Source organism: Dama dama, chromosome 25 (genome assembly GCF_033118175.1).
Source record: "Dama dama isolate Ldn47 chromosome 25, ASM3311817v1, whole genome shotgun sequence".
Lineage (NCBI taxonomy): Eukaryota > Metazoa > Chordata > Mammalia > Artiodactyla > Cervidae > Dama > Dama dama.
Window position 1 is genome coordinate 26,561,358 of NC_083705.1, and position 15,068 is coordinate 26,576,425.

Genomic DNA, 15,068 nt, shown 5'->3' on the forward strand with positions numbered 1-15,068 from the left:
TCTCATCCTGAATGATCGCTGAGGGGACCAGATTTGAACTTTGAACTCGAGTGGTAGGTAGAGAATGGTGACCTCAATTGTCCCTTTGAACAGTTGCAAATCAGATCATCAAGTCCTAGGGGGAAAACCCTGAGAAACAAAAAACACCTCACAGCCCTGTGGCACAGGACTGAAAATTTCAGTCAGATTCAAAAAAACAAAGAACTCAAGTTCCAGGGAAAGAGGACGCTACCAAAAGAACAACACAGGAAGCTGAACGGGGCTCTTCTCCAGCTCTTTATTCTTTCACTTGTCGACACTCCCTGGGGCCAAGTGCTCTTATCTAGTTTTCACACGTCCCTCCGCTTGAAAAGGGAGTCCACTCGCTTCCCTTCACTACCCACTTCTCCCAATCTCAGCCGCAACCGCTAGGTTCAACCGCGCACTTGAAAGGGTACACATGGCTTTGTCTATCCAGCCCAGCCGGGTTTCGGTCTCTGAAATACACAAGTTCAAAGCGACCCCTCTACGTGCGCGCGGGCTGGGCAAGCGTGGGCACGCACTAGAACCGAGTCGGTTTCAAGCTTGTGGTTCGCTCCGCCGCCGGCGGTTCGGGAGGAGCCGCCCACCGGCCCCTCCTTCGAGCCCCGACAGCCCCGCCCCGCAGTTCCCGTCACGTGCCGCCGCGCCGCCCAATCAGCGCCTGCAGCGCGTGGGCTCGGGATTCAAACTGCGGCGCCTGGGACTCTCCGGGATCGGCGCTGGTCGCCGCCGTGGCGTGCGGGGCATGGAGCACCGCATCGTGGGGCCCGGGCCATACCGGGCCACCAGGCTGGTGAGTGTGCGTGCGGGGGTCTGGGCGAAGCGAGCCCCCGGCCTGCGGGCCGACCGTGGACTCGTCAGTACTCGCTTCTCCAGAGCTAGTCTGACCGAGTTCTGGAGGCGGGGCGTGTTTCAGCTTGTGAGGCCAAATTCTAGGTGGTGCTTAAAGAAAGGCTAGCCCGGCCGCGGGCCCAGCCCATCGAGGGTGGGCGCAGCTTGGATCCCGAGACGGTGGCTGGGTTCTCGCCAGTGAACGGCGACTCCGGGTTTAAAGCGCCCGGAAGAGCTTGACGGCACCCTCCTCCCCTTTCCTGATCCTCTGGAACCCTACGCCCCCCGCCGGGAGAGGATGATCTAGTCAGTCCGTCACTTTCGGGCCACCCGCCGCCCGTTACGGGCAGGGCGTGTCCATCCTGAGAGTCACTTGTGGTGACACTTGAGGTTCTTTGCAACGGTAACCTAAACAGAGGTGGATCTCTCTGGCCACGTTTCCGGCTCCTGATGTTTCTTTTTCTATCAGCACCCACCTAAATGAAGGGGAAGGGTGGGCCCGGACGGATGGTTTGAAAGAGACTTTTCAGCTTCCCTGGTGGCTCAGACGGTAAAGCGTCTGCCTGCAATGCGGGAGGCCCGGGTTCGATCCCTGGGTTGGAAAGATCCCCTGGAGGAGGAAATGGCAACCCACTCCAGTACTCTTGTCTGGAAAATCCCATGGACGGAGGCGCCTGGTGGGCTCCAGTCCTTGCGGTCTCAAAGAGTCGGACACTACTGAGCGACTTCACTTTCTCTCTCAGACCCCAGTGGTCCAGGGTGCTGCCTTTTTTTCCTGGGAGAAGAGCATTGATAATCAGAGTTCTGAGGCATACTTGATTTTTTTGTGACCTGAAGCAAGTGATTATAGCGATTTCATAATGGAATAAATGGAGATACTTTGGTAATGTCCAGGGTTGGTTTTAGACGACTTTTTATGAAAGCTTAAAGGTGGTTTGGGAGGAAGAGACTGCACTCCTTGGACTGTCACCACTTCTGGCCACAGCTAACTTGAGAATTAGGCTCATTGTTCCTTGCACCCCTAAGGGATATCCAGGAAAAGATAACAGGATGGAAGAAGTTATTGCCCTCATTTTTGCAAACAATCCACTTCAGACACCCATAATGATTTTTTTTAAATTTATTAATTTTTTAATTAAGGATAATTGCTTTACAGAATTTTAATGTTTTCTATCAAACATCGATATGAATCAGCCATAGGTATACATATGACCCATAATGATTTATTCATTAAAAAAATTAATATAAATTTAGGTTTTCCTTTGGGGTAGTCTCTAAGAGGTATGGATGCTGGTGGCAGGGACAAGACTATTTTAAAATAGTGTTTTCTTATCAAGTTCCATGTCACAGTGCCTCTACCACTTGAAACCATCTGGGGTCAAGGCTATTGGTTGGTCCATCTTTAGGGATGAGAAACAGATTGTGCTTTATCAGGGACATTCAGAAATTTGACTCTCTTTGGGACTGCCCTGGCTGTTCCGTGGTTAAGAGGTTTCCTTCCAATGCAGGGGCTGTGGGTTTGCTCCCTGGTTAGGGAGCTAAGAGCGCACATGCCTTAGGCGCCCCCCATGCTCCCCCCCTCCCGAAAAAAAGGAAAAAGAACAACACCCTACACCCTACAAACAAAAAACAAAGCAGAATCAACACTGTGACAAATTCAATAAAGACTTTAAAAATGGCCCACATCAAAAAAAAATCTTAAAAAAACAAAAAAAGCAAAAAAGCTTACTGTCCTTTGTGGAGGTAAAGTAATATTCTCCTACTGCAGATAGAGAGGAGGACAGCAGTGGATGAGATGGTTGAATGGCATCATGGACTCAATGGACATGATCTTGGGCAGACTCCCAAAGATGGTGAGGGACAGGGAAGCCTGGTGTACTGCAGTCCATGTGACTTGGCGACTGAACAACAACTGCCAATTTATTCACTACACAGGGGAAACAGAGACGCTGGATCTTGGGGCGACTTGTTCTCATTCTTCTAGCTTTAGACTAAAAAAATAAATTACATGATAATTGAAACTTTTTAAATCTCATATTCACAGAATTGTATGAAGTAACTCTATAGATGCAGCCTGCCTATGTGAAAGACATTCTTGATTCTGAGTCACATTAAAGTGTTATCAAAAGAATTTATGAAGAAAAGTATTCTGTTCTTCAGAAGTTTTCAGTTCCCAAGAAATGATTTTCAAGTCACATTTAGCCAAGACTGATCAAGTTAAATAGGAAACGAAATTATGTGAATAATTGATGAAAACACCTCAGTTTCACCAGAATTTGCTAAGTATCAATCAGTTCTCGATTTTATTCTCTTTGAGAATCTTGAACTTAAACTCAGATTTTTGAAAACCCAGAAAGCGATAGGCTTTTTTTTTTTTTTTTTTTAAAGTGAGAATTCCTGATTTATTGGTGATCTCTGTAGTCATTACAGGTACTTTCCCCCCATTGTAAAATCTCTAAGTGTTTCTCTGAGTATAATTCATTTGTGCTTTACAGCTTCTATCAGTTAAATCAGTTAGCCCTCTTTCTCTGCCTCAGATCTGTTTGCCTCCCTGGTTCCCAGTTTACCATTTCCGTCTTCTCCCACCGTTACACTCAACCTAATCTTCAGAAAAGCTTGCGAAAAACCTAGTGGTACACAATGAGCCGGCCTTTGCTTCCTCCTTTCATGGCTCACTATACTTTCTCAAACCATGTACAGCTCCATTTTCTAAGGTACCAAAGTCTTATCTGAAAATAACATTTTATGGACTAGGTAAATTTCTATGCCCCAAATCAGATGACAGACTCTGTAAGTCAATTCATGGTGAATATGGAAGCTAATTAGCAACTTACTCATCTTCACTGAAATAACTTTCATTTTTGTAATCCACGTATTAAATAGTTCCGTAAACACTAGTTAACAAGAAATGATGAGAAAGAAAATTGATTTTTCTGAAAACAGCATAAATCTACCAATCCTTTCTTTGAACTTAATTCTGAGTTGTATGTATCTTCTGATATAACAGGTGAACTTTAAAAGACTTACAGGTGTCATTGAATCTGAGAGTTTGAATCGACTCTAAAGATTCCAGTTCTCTCATTTTGTTGTTATTGTTTAGTTGTGAAGTTGTGTTCAACTCTTGGCGACCCCATAGACTGCAACACGCTGGGCTCCCTTGTCCTTCTCTGTTTCCTGGAGTTGGATGCAATATTGTTCTTTACAGCATTGGACTTGACTTTGACCGTCAGACACATCCACAGCTGAGCATCATTTCTGCTTTGGCCCAGCACTTTCATTCTTCCTAGGGCTATTAGTAATTGCGCCCTGCCTTTCCCCAGGGGGACACCTTCTGACCTGGGAGAGCACCTCTTCTTGTGTCATATCTTTTGTCTTTTTTTGTACTGTTCATGGGGTTCTTACGGCAAGAATACAGGAGTGATTTGCCATGCCTTCCTCCAGGGGACCACGTTTTGTCAGAACTCTTCACTTTGACCTGTCTGTCTTGGATGGCCTTGCACAGCATGGCTGATAGCTTCATTGAGTAATGTAAGCCCCTTCGCCACAACAAGGCTGTGATCTGTGAAGGGGACTCTCATGTTATTGAGGCCTAAAGTGGTGAACTGACATGGTCAAGTTCACACTGCCAGTGTGTGGCAAGTACACCTTTATCTAGCACTTGTTTGTCTCTGAAGTCCCTGGCCAGTGCTGTATTATAGCACCACTATCATAATATTTTTGATACTAAGAAGTAAAGAAATGGAATAATGTTCAAGAGAAAAAAATAGGAAGCACATTTCAATACTCAGAAAACTGAGATCATGGCATCCAGTCCCATCACTTCATGGCAAATAGATGGGAAAACAGTGAAAACTGTGTGAGACTTTATTTTCTTGGGCTCCAGAATCACTGCAGATGGTGATTGCAGCCATGAAATTAAAAGACACTTGCTTGCTCCTTGGAAGAAAAGCTATGACCAACCTAGACAGCATATTAAAAAACAGAGACATTACTTTGCCAACAAAGGTCCATCTAGTCAAAGCTATGGTTTTTCCAGTAGTCATGTATGGATGTGAGAGTTGGACTATAAAGAAAGCTGAGTGCCAATGAATTGATGCTTTTGAACTGTGGTGTTGGAGAAGACTCTTGAGAGTCCCTGCAAGGAGATCAAACCAGTCCAAGGACTGATGCTAAAGCTGAGGCTCCAATACTTTGGCTACCTGACCAATGAGCTGACTCATTGGAAAAGACCCTGTTGCTGGGAAAGATCGGAGAAGGCAGTGACACCCCACTCCAGTTCTCTTGCCTGGAAAATCCCATGGAGGGAGGAGCCTGGTAGGCTACAGTCCATGGGGTCGCTAAGAGTCAGACACAACTGAGCGACTTCACTTTTACTTTTCACTTTCATGCATTGGAGAAGGAAATGGCAACCCATTCCAGTGTTCTTGCCTGGAGAATCCCAGGGATGGTGGAGCCTGGTGGGCTGCTGTCTGTGGGGTCGCACAGAGTTGGACACGACTGAAGCGACTTAACAGCAGCAGCAGCAGCAGCAGCTGGTCAAGATTGAAGGTGAGAGGAGAAGGGGATGACAGAGGATGAGATGGTTGGATGGCATCACCGACTTGATGGACAGGAGTTTGAGTAAGCTCCGGGAGTTGGTGACGGACAGGGAAGCCTGGCGTGCTGCAGTCCATGGAGTCATAAAGAGTTGGACACGACTGAACGACTGAACTGACTGATTTCAACACTCAGTGTTGTGTTTTGTAATTTGACTTGTATTGTGAAGCAAAAACAGTTATCAATTACATTTTATCTATGTTATTCATCTATGTTACTGCATGTAGCAATCGTTTGTTTATTCTCATCACTTTACACTATTCTGTTGCATGAATTTGTTTATTCTTATGTTGATGGACATTTGGGTTGTTTTTAATCTATTAAGTAAGAATAGTGCTATTTTGAACAGTGTGGCTTTTGGATAACACACTTCTTTTGGTTTTTTTTTTTTTTGTTAACATACTTCTGCTGCATATATATACACACTTAAGAATGGAATTTCTGGGTTATACAGTGTGCATATTATTTCTGGTTGCTCCATGTTCCGATTGGCACCTAGTATTGCCCATCTTTTTCATTTTAGTCTTTCTGTAGGCATGTATATTATTGCATTGCGGATTTATTTGCATTTCACTGCTAATTCATGAGATTGAACATCTCTGCATATACTGTGGTAAATTTGGAGATTCTTTTATGTGAAGTGCCTGTTTAAGTGGTTTTTTCATTTTTCTTTTGAATGCCTTTTCTTGAGTTGAATTTTTCATTTTGTCTTAGAAATTTTGGTTATATGTTATCTTACTCTACAGATTGCATTGTTTTTGTGTGTGGTTTTAAGAATTAAAAAAAATTTTTAAATCTGGACCAACTTAATTTGAAGCATGGCTTATCGTAGTGTCAAATGAAGTAGAAAGATTGATATGCAGAGGACATAAAGATGTTTGAATTTGGCCAGGAGGAAGACATGATTGAGAATCAGAGTAGAATTAAATTGCATGAAGTTAGGAGGTGGTTTAATAAAAACAGGAAAAGGGAAAGACCAGTTAGGTGTTTGCGTGTTGAGTACCTGCTGTGTTTGCTGTGCCCTGTGCTGCACGTCCAGGGAGCGTGCTTGAATAGACCCGACCTGGGCCCTTGACGCACCTGGTGTTGTGTACTCAGGGACGGTTACTGTGCTTGAGAGAGGCTGGCTATCGAAGGGAGAAGAGAAATGGACCACAGGCGCAGAGGTGATTGGGCAGCGGAGAGTATGGAGAGAAACGCAGAAGAGGCGAAAACAAGGTTACAGTGTTGGGCAAAATAAAAAGAATATGTTAAGGTCAGGACTATCGTTGAAAGAAAAAGGAAGAACTGATTTCAGTAGGAAAGGTAGGTAAAAAATAAGGTTCAGAGTCTGTAAATTAATAGACTTAAAAGAGGAGCATGAAAGAAGAGAATGGTAGTAAGAGTAAGACTGAGTTTTCAGAACTTGTAGGACTGGCGGGATGACAAGGGTCCTAAGGAAGTGGAGTAATTATGTAGGAAGAACATCACATGTGAACATTTCATTTAATTTTGGGATGGCTGATAATGGCTTGAATATCTAGATTAAAATTTTTTTTTTCCTTTTTAAATTTGGCTGCATCATGTGGCATGTGGAATCTTAGTTCCCTGGCCAGGGATCAAACCCTTGGCCCCTGTATTGGAAGCTTGGAGTCCTAACCTCTGGACTGCCAGGGAAATCGCTAGAATTTTTTCTTTTCTTTTTTTTTTATAGGATAGTATTCTGCAGAATTTTTAAATATTCTTTGACACCAGGCACTATATTTTATGTATCTCTTTTTTCCTCTCCCCATACAATGCCTCGTGTAATAATCAGTAAGTACTTGCTGAATGAGGTAGTTATATTAAATGTAGGACTCCAAGAATTGAATTATGGCCTCAGTTTTTACTATTAGTTTTGTTCATGTATTTCTCATTAACATAAAAATCCATTAAGTTCACATCAAGGACAACTTGATGACAACATTTCCAGTAAATATTTATTGAATGAATAAATGTATTTGTTTATAAGGTTACTTTAGCATTTAAAGGTCGTAAATAGAAAAAAAACTTGGACTGCTTCTGTTATTGAGGCAGTCTTTTAAATGGAAAAACTGCATTTGTTGTCCTAATATTTAGGATGCAGTAACATTTTAAAAAATTTACTAAATGCTTTCCTCCATTTTTGCCCCAAGTGGAATGAAACAGTTGAACTTTTTCGCGCCAAGATGCCATTACGGAAACATCGCTGTCGTTTCAAAAGTTACGAGCATTGCTTCACAGCGACTGAAGCTGTGGATTGGCTACACGAGCTGCTGAGGTGCAGCCAAAACTTTGGCCCCGAAGTGACCCGCAAACAAACGGTCCAGCTGCTTAAAAAATTCCTGAAGAACCACGTTATTGAAGACATCAAGGGAAAATGGGGCCAGGAAGACTTCGAGGACAACCGTCACTTGTACAGGTAATGGCATGTCAGCCCTGATGCGGAAGAGCATGGGGAGCACACGTGGATCTGGTCAGTCTGATGAAATTCCTCCTGTGAGAGAACTTGCCTTGTCCCCGGGAGGGGTGCTTGTACTTGTGATTTGTTGGGTGGAGAACTGCATCTGTCGCTATGAGAGAACTGATTGCGCTTGTTCTTGGCTTCATAGAGCACCCGTAAGTAGTCTTTTGTCGCAGTGGCTTTCAGTAATGGAACCTTTTCGTGCCTTCTTATAACCTGGAAGGATGGCTATAGTAGAGTGCCTCTCCTGGGGAATCTGAGAGGGTGAAACAGTAGCTCTGGCTTGCACCTTTCTGAGCAATGTGAGGGTGTGTGTTCAGGGTTTCGTGGCAGAGGTGTCTGATCTCCAGGCAGAGCTCAGGCTCATCATGAGGAATTGTGCTGGAACTCCCCCATGTCTCAGATTAACTCTGCAGTGCGTGGCTGCCTCCCCCCGCGTTTCAGTGCTCCTCTGTGATTGCTTACTTACTATGCGATAATCTGAGGGCAAGGACGTCCCTCTGTTGACACTGCCCTTCTCATCGCACGCTAGGCTGGTTTATTCCTGGAAGTGGAGAGGGCCTGCCTGCGATTCAGGAAATGAGGGAATACTTAAAGAGGAATGAAAAGAGGAATCGTTGAGTTATCTACAGAGAGGGCTACCAGAGCACCAAGAACCTGTGAGGGATTAAAGGAAGAAATGAAGATGGCGAGCCCTTAATATCTGCTGTCGTTTACTCCAATAGAAGAATAAGGAATGCTCTTATAGCACGTTCAGTGGGGCATTTGGGGGCCACTGGGACGCCTGGCTTTGAGCAGAGAAAGCGTGCCTGTTCCCTGCCTGAGTCACGTTGTCGGTTCCTTTGGGGACTAGCTGCTGAGGAAAGGCTGCAGAGCAAGTGGAGGGGGGTCACCAGCACTCAGGCTAACACCCAGCAGTGTGTATGTTTAGGCTCTGACTTCCTCATGGAATGTCATCAGCAATCTCCCCTTCTAGGCATCAGGATTGTCAGCTGGGCAATTAGTTGTCTCTCCACTTGGCAGTTATTTCTGGCTTGCTTATCCAACTTTTAATTAGAATCTTGGATGATATTAGCCTGTTCTGAGACCATAGTGCATATTAGTATCAGGCAGTGGAAACTCTAGCCCTGGTTCCACATGACATACTTCATTGGGAATGCTTAAGTGATTGTTTCTCTTGGGAAGCTATAATTGCTTGTACCCCATCAAGAGTTAACTCACACTTCTAGAAGGTTGTCTGGAGGAGTAACTTGAAGTCTCTTTTATTGTGACCTTAGATTGGGTACCAGCCATTGAGTCCCATGAGGCTTTCAGAGATGCCAGGCGAGTAAAACAGAAGCCTGTTCTAGGAGCCAGCGCCGCCCCCGAGCAGTGACTGTCAGAGCAGGTTTCACCTCAATATGAAGACTTAATCATTTGTCCTTTAAAAAATAAAGTGCCTTGAGTTGAGAGCTCACTCAGGAGTGTAGAGGCACCTGTTGGCACGAGGCAGCTTCCAGGACTGAGCGTACAGCTCGTGATGATATGCTGACTTGCCAGTGCCCCAGGGAGGATTGGGGACAGGTTGCCCTCCCTGCGCAGTGTCCACCTGCTCCTTGTGGTCGAATAGTACCACTGCCAAATCGTAATGAGAGCCCATGAGGGACATTAGGAGCTCGAGGCATATTAGATTTGAAAAATAGGTGAAGAATCTATAAGATAAATTCCTACAATGCTTTTAAATATCAAGCTTTGTGGAGGAGGAGCCTCTATAAGTAGTGTCAAAGTTGGAATGGGTAGCTGAGAGTTCTTAAAAGAAAGGAACTAGCATTGTGGAGCACCTGTGATGGGCCAGAGTCACTGCATAGTCATCATTTATCTCGGCACCTGCAGATGTCTCTTATCTAATCTTAAAAATAAGGAAATTAATGAGACCAAAGGTACCAACTTGTCCACAGTCACTCAGGTGGTAGTAAAAGAGAATTTGAACTGAGGGCTCTGCATCTGAGGCCTGTGTTCTTGTGTTGTGCTTGACTGCCTCCATTTCCACGGCATGAGGTTGACTAGCTTGTGAACTAATTTAAGGACTGAATGAGAAAACACAGAATAGTAAATAAGAAATAGTTGGTGTAGTCAACATGTGTTCATGTATTCACAGAATTCTAGAGATGTGTTAAGTACTGTGTAATACATGTTGAATGATCAACTGTCTTCTCAAATAGAGGCGGTAAGGTAAACATTATCAGCTGAAATACTTATGTAAATGTAGGGGATGGGTGGTTGCCTGGGTCTGGGTTACAGAAAGCAACATGAAATATAAAGACAGAGTATTTTTTAAAGGCAGAAATTACACACACACACAGAGCAGAATTTTATAACAGAAATGATGAGTTATGTTTTTACTTTGTAGTGTATTAAATCTTATTTCTAGTTTAAAAAATGTATTTATTGTGTGATTGCATTCACATGTGTTAACTATGATTTTATTTTTCAAGAATCTAAGAGTTAAGTATAGAAAATAGGAAATAGTGAATTTTTGTGTGTAAAAAAGGAAAATAAGATCCTAATATGAGAATGTCCCTAACAATCAGAGATGTTGCAGAGAAAGGTCCAGAGCTATTTACTGAACCACTTCTTTGCTGTTAGTAACACTGATGACTAGAAAGAGTGGCTAGATTTGCTACCGGTAAAGACAATTACATCATAGTCATCGGGGTCATCATAGGGTCATCATCGTCCAGCCAGACAAGATGCTATCATTTGTGTCTAACCAAGCTTTGTGGCCCTCGACTTCAGATGAAGAGAACCTGCACTACCTTGTATTTTTATGAGAAATTTCAGTTTATGTAGCAGTTTCGCTTTATGATCTCATTTGATCTTCATGACAACCCTGTGAAGTAGACAGAGTGGATATTTCATCCTCAGAGAACCAGACACTTGTCTCTTTGAAACATCTAAACATAACACCAGGAAATTCCATGCCGATCCCTGAATTACCCATTTGTGTATGTGAACAAATGGTTACGTGGGATTATTTGAACCTAATGCCAACAAAGGTCCATCTAGTCATAGCTATGGTTTTTCCAGCAGTCATGTATGGATGTGAGAGTTGGACCATAAAGAAGGCTGAGCACCAAAGAATTGATGCTTTTGAACTGTGGTGTTGGAGAAGACTCTTGAGAGTCCCTTGGTTTGCAGGGAGATCAAACCTGTCATTCCTAAAGGATATCAGTCCTGAATATTCATTGGAAGGACTGATACTGAAGCTCCAATACTTTGGCCACCTGGCCAGAACTGACTCCTTAGAGAAGACCCTGATGCTGGGAAAGATTGAAGGCAGGAGGAGAAGGGGATGACAGAGAATGAGATGGTTGGATGGTATCACCGACTGGATGGACATGAGTTTGAGCAAGCTCCAGGAGATGGTGATGGACAGGGAAGCCTGGTGTGCTGCAGTCCATGGGGTCGCAAAGAGTCAGACAGGACTGAGCGACTGAACTGAATGTAGTGGGTTATATAAAAATAGAAGTGTATACTGTGATCATCGCTTGTTTTGGACTATTTAATAAGGAGAGCATTTGGTCTGTTTTAGATTTTTAGCGGAATAGGTCCTTTGATCTGGAGCCTCCACCTGCCCCTTGCCCTGCTCTCATTACCAGTGCTAGCTCCGGGATGCAGTTGTAACTGGATGGTGCTCACAGTTTACAGAGAGGAATTCACTAGTTCCCGTGTAGTGTGTGTGAGCTAATGTGGTGTTGTTTAGTTGCTAAGTCGTGTCTGACTCTTTGCGACCCCATGGTCTATATAGCCCACCAGGCTTCTCTGTCCATGGGATTTCCCAGACAAGAATACTGGAGTGGGTTGCCATTTCAGGGGATCTGCCTGACCCAGGGATTGAACCCTTGTCTCCTGCATTGGCAGGCAGTTCTTTACCACAGAGCCACCAGGGATGCTTTGATCTGATGTGTAGGGAACCATTTTCTTTTTATTCTACTTATTCCTGTTCCTTTTTTTTTTTCGTCCCTCTGTTTCTGTCTCTTTATGTGTATCATCTCACATTCCCAATTCTTTCCCCTTTTCTTTTTCTTCTACTTAGTTTCTCCTTTTCTTTCTGTCTTTTCCCTTATATTTGCTTTTTTTTTTTCTGGCTTATTTCCAACTTGTGTATTTTAATTTGAACCTAAAATTTGTTACGTAGATTTTATCAGCTTTCTTGAATGTAAATTTCACAGTTCTTAATTTAAAAAATAGGAATCATGCTATGTAGTTTCAAAACTTACCATATAAACCACAGTAATGAAGACTGGTATTGGTGAAGGGGTACATGGATGCCTGGATCAGTGAAACAGAGTCGAGTCCAGAAACACACTTATGAATATGGCCAATTGATTTTTGATGAAGATGCAAAAACTCCTTTAAAGAAAGAGATCAGTCTTTTTGGTAAATGACGTTGGAACATTTGGAAGGTAACTGTACTTACCACTATACCACCGGCAGTCATAACATTGGAAAAATCTGTTCATCTACATGCTAAAAAATGAAGCTCCACCTAAACCTCATTTTTTTATACAAAAATTCATTCAAAGTGAATTGTAGATTTCAGTGTAAAACTATGAAAATTTTAGAAAAACAGGAGAAAATCTTTATACTGAAGGGTTAGACAAGGAGCTTTTAGACATGACATCAAAAGCATGATTTATAAAAGAAAAAACATGATAAATTGGATTTCATCAAAATTAAAAACTTTTGCTGTGTGAAAGGCACTAGTGAGAGGATGAGAAAACTGGCGACTATTGGGGAGAAAATATTTGTAAACCACATATAAGTGGACTAATATCAAGAATATATAAAAAATTTGCAAAACTCAACTGTGAAAAAACAACTCAAAAAATAGATTTGAAAGGACACTTCCTCATTAGCACTAGGGAAATGCAAATTAAAACCCTGGTGAGATACTTCTATATATTTAGTAGAATGGCTAAAATAAGAATACTGATAATGCCAGAATCTAGTGGGTGCAGAACAATTGGAAATCTCATCCATTGATGGTGGGAAGCCTAGGTTGGTAAACACTTTGAAAAACAAAGTCACTTTGGAAAACAATTTTTCAGTCTCCTTTCAAATTAAACATGTATTACTTACATATGACTCCATATTCTGCTCCAGAGCATTTACCCTAGAGAAATGAAAACTTATGTTCACACAGAAACTTGCATGTGAATGTTTATAGCTGCTCCATTAACTCAGCTGTTCCTCCATGGGTGAGTGGATAAAACACTAAACATCTGTATGGAATGTTGCTATGTATATCGGCTGCAGTAGGGGGTATGACTATACAGTCAGAGCAGGAGAGAGGTTTTTTGGTGAATGATGGAAATGTTTCCTAATTGGGATGGTGGTTACACAAGTGTCTATTGACATATAGAGCATTATACACATACATACACACAATGGAAAAAATGATCAATTTTGCTATATGCTAATAACATTTTTTAAATACTGGAGATTTGAAAAGTCTGTATTTGTTACCTCTAGTGAAAGAAATCCAAATGCCCCTGTGGGCCTGGAAAAAAGTCTTCATTGTTACCATATGGACAGAGGAGCCTGGCGGGCTGCTGTCCTTGGGGTCAATAAAGAGTCGGCCATGACTCTACTTAGTGACTAAACAACAGTGTCTTTTGAAGGGGCAGATAGGAACTTCTTCACGTTAATGGACTATTGGCTCCCTCTAGTGGACACCTTTTGTTCTTATAGTCAATTTCAAAATTGTGATTGTGATTTTGTTTTTCTTTTCTTTTTATTCATTTCCTCAAGTCTTGTGTTCTTATCCTGTGATGGCTAGATAAATTTTGTACCTTTCATATGCATCAGTTTTTTCATCTGTAAAATGACAGGACTGGGACTAGTTCTTCAAGCATATTTCTTTCTTTATTTTGGCTGTACTGGTCACTGTTGCCATGCACAGGCTTTCTTTGTTGCAGTGAGTGGAGGCTACTCTAGTTTTCCTGCATGGGATCCTCATTGCTGTGGCTTCTCTTGCTGTGGAGTGTGGACTCTAGGGTGCACAGGCTTCAGTAGTTGGCACACGGGCTTAGTTGTCCCACAGCCTGTGGGATCATCCCCGTGTGTGTGCGTGTGTGCTCACTTGTGTCCAACTCTTTGCAGCCCCGTGGACTGTAGCATGCCAGGCTCCTCTGTCCATTGGATTTCCCGGAATACTAGAGTGGGTTGCCATTTTTTACTCCAGGGGATCTTCCTGTCCCAGGGATCGAACCCACCTCTCCTGCATTGGCAGGCAGATTCTTTATCAGCTGTGCCACCAAGGAAGGCGATCTTCCCAGACCAGGGATCAAACCGGTGTTCCTTGCATTGCAAGGCAGATTCTTAATCACTGGATCATCAGGGAAGCCCCTGAAATAGATCTTTAAGGTCTTTTTCCATTCTAAACTTTCATTATTCCAAATATTGAGTACTTATCACAGGGGTTTTCCAGTGCTTAGGTGATGAAGAAGATAAGAAATAAATATGACATTCTTTTTCTCCTCAGTTTTGCAGTCTCTCTTGAGAGAGAGTATACATGTATGAAAAAGATAAGTGGCAGAAACAAGGCAGTATTGAGTTTAACCAAAAAATTAGAGGCACTGCACTGACAGTCCTTGGGTTAACATAGCTATTTTGTTTGACTAGCATTATGTTTTCAGTCACTGAAAAATTTTTTCTCATTTTTATTTTTCAATTTTGTATATTTTGTGAAGGTAATGCATTCCTCTGATTCAAAATTTACAAAGTACCAAAGAGTATATTCGAGGAGGGCATGGTAACCCACTCCAGTGTTCTTGCCTGGAGAATCCCATGGACAGAGGAGCCTGGTGGGCTACAGTCCGTGGGATCGCAGAGAGTCGGACACGACTGAAGTGACTGAGCACAACACAGAGAGTATATTCAGTGAGAATCTCCCTTCTACTTTGCTTTCCCAAGGTGGGGTTCAAGCCTTGAACTTGCACTGAATCTTTCTTACTTTTATTATTTATTCTAAAGTTGTGTTGGTTTTTTTATACCCTAAATTACAGTTTGACCTGGATGCTCAGTTCAGTTCAGTTGCTCGGTTGTGTCCGATTCTTTGCGGTCTCATGGACTGCAGTATGCCATGGACAGGCTTCCCTGTCCATCAGCAACTCCC

General features: G+C 42.8%; 1 protein-coding gene across 2 annotated transcripts in view; it reads left to right on the forward strand.

The window, feature by feature from the left end:
* The first annotated feature begins 690 nt into the window (after nucleotides 1-690).
* DEPDC1B (DEP domain containing 1B) overlaps nucleotides 691-15,068 on the forward strand; it is a 94,484-nt gene continuing 80,106 nt past the window's right edge. For both annotated transcript variants that reach the window (XM_061129749.1, XM_061129750.1), the window contains exons 1-2: nucleotides 691-814; nucleotides 7,602-7,867. In XM_061129749.1, the coding sequence (XP_060985732.1) occupies nucleotides 767-814; nucleotides 7,602-7,867 (314 nt within the window). In that variant the 5' untranslated portion in view covers nucleotides 691-766. The remainder of the gene's footprint in view (nucleotides 815-7,601; nucleotides 7,868-15,068) is intronic.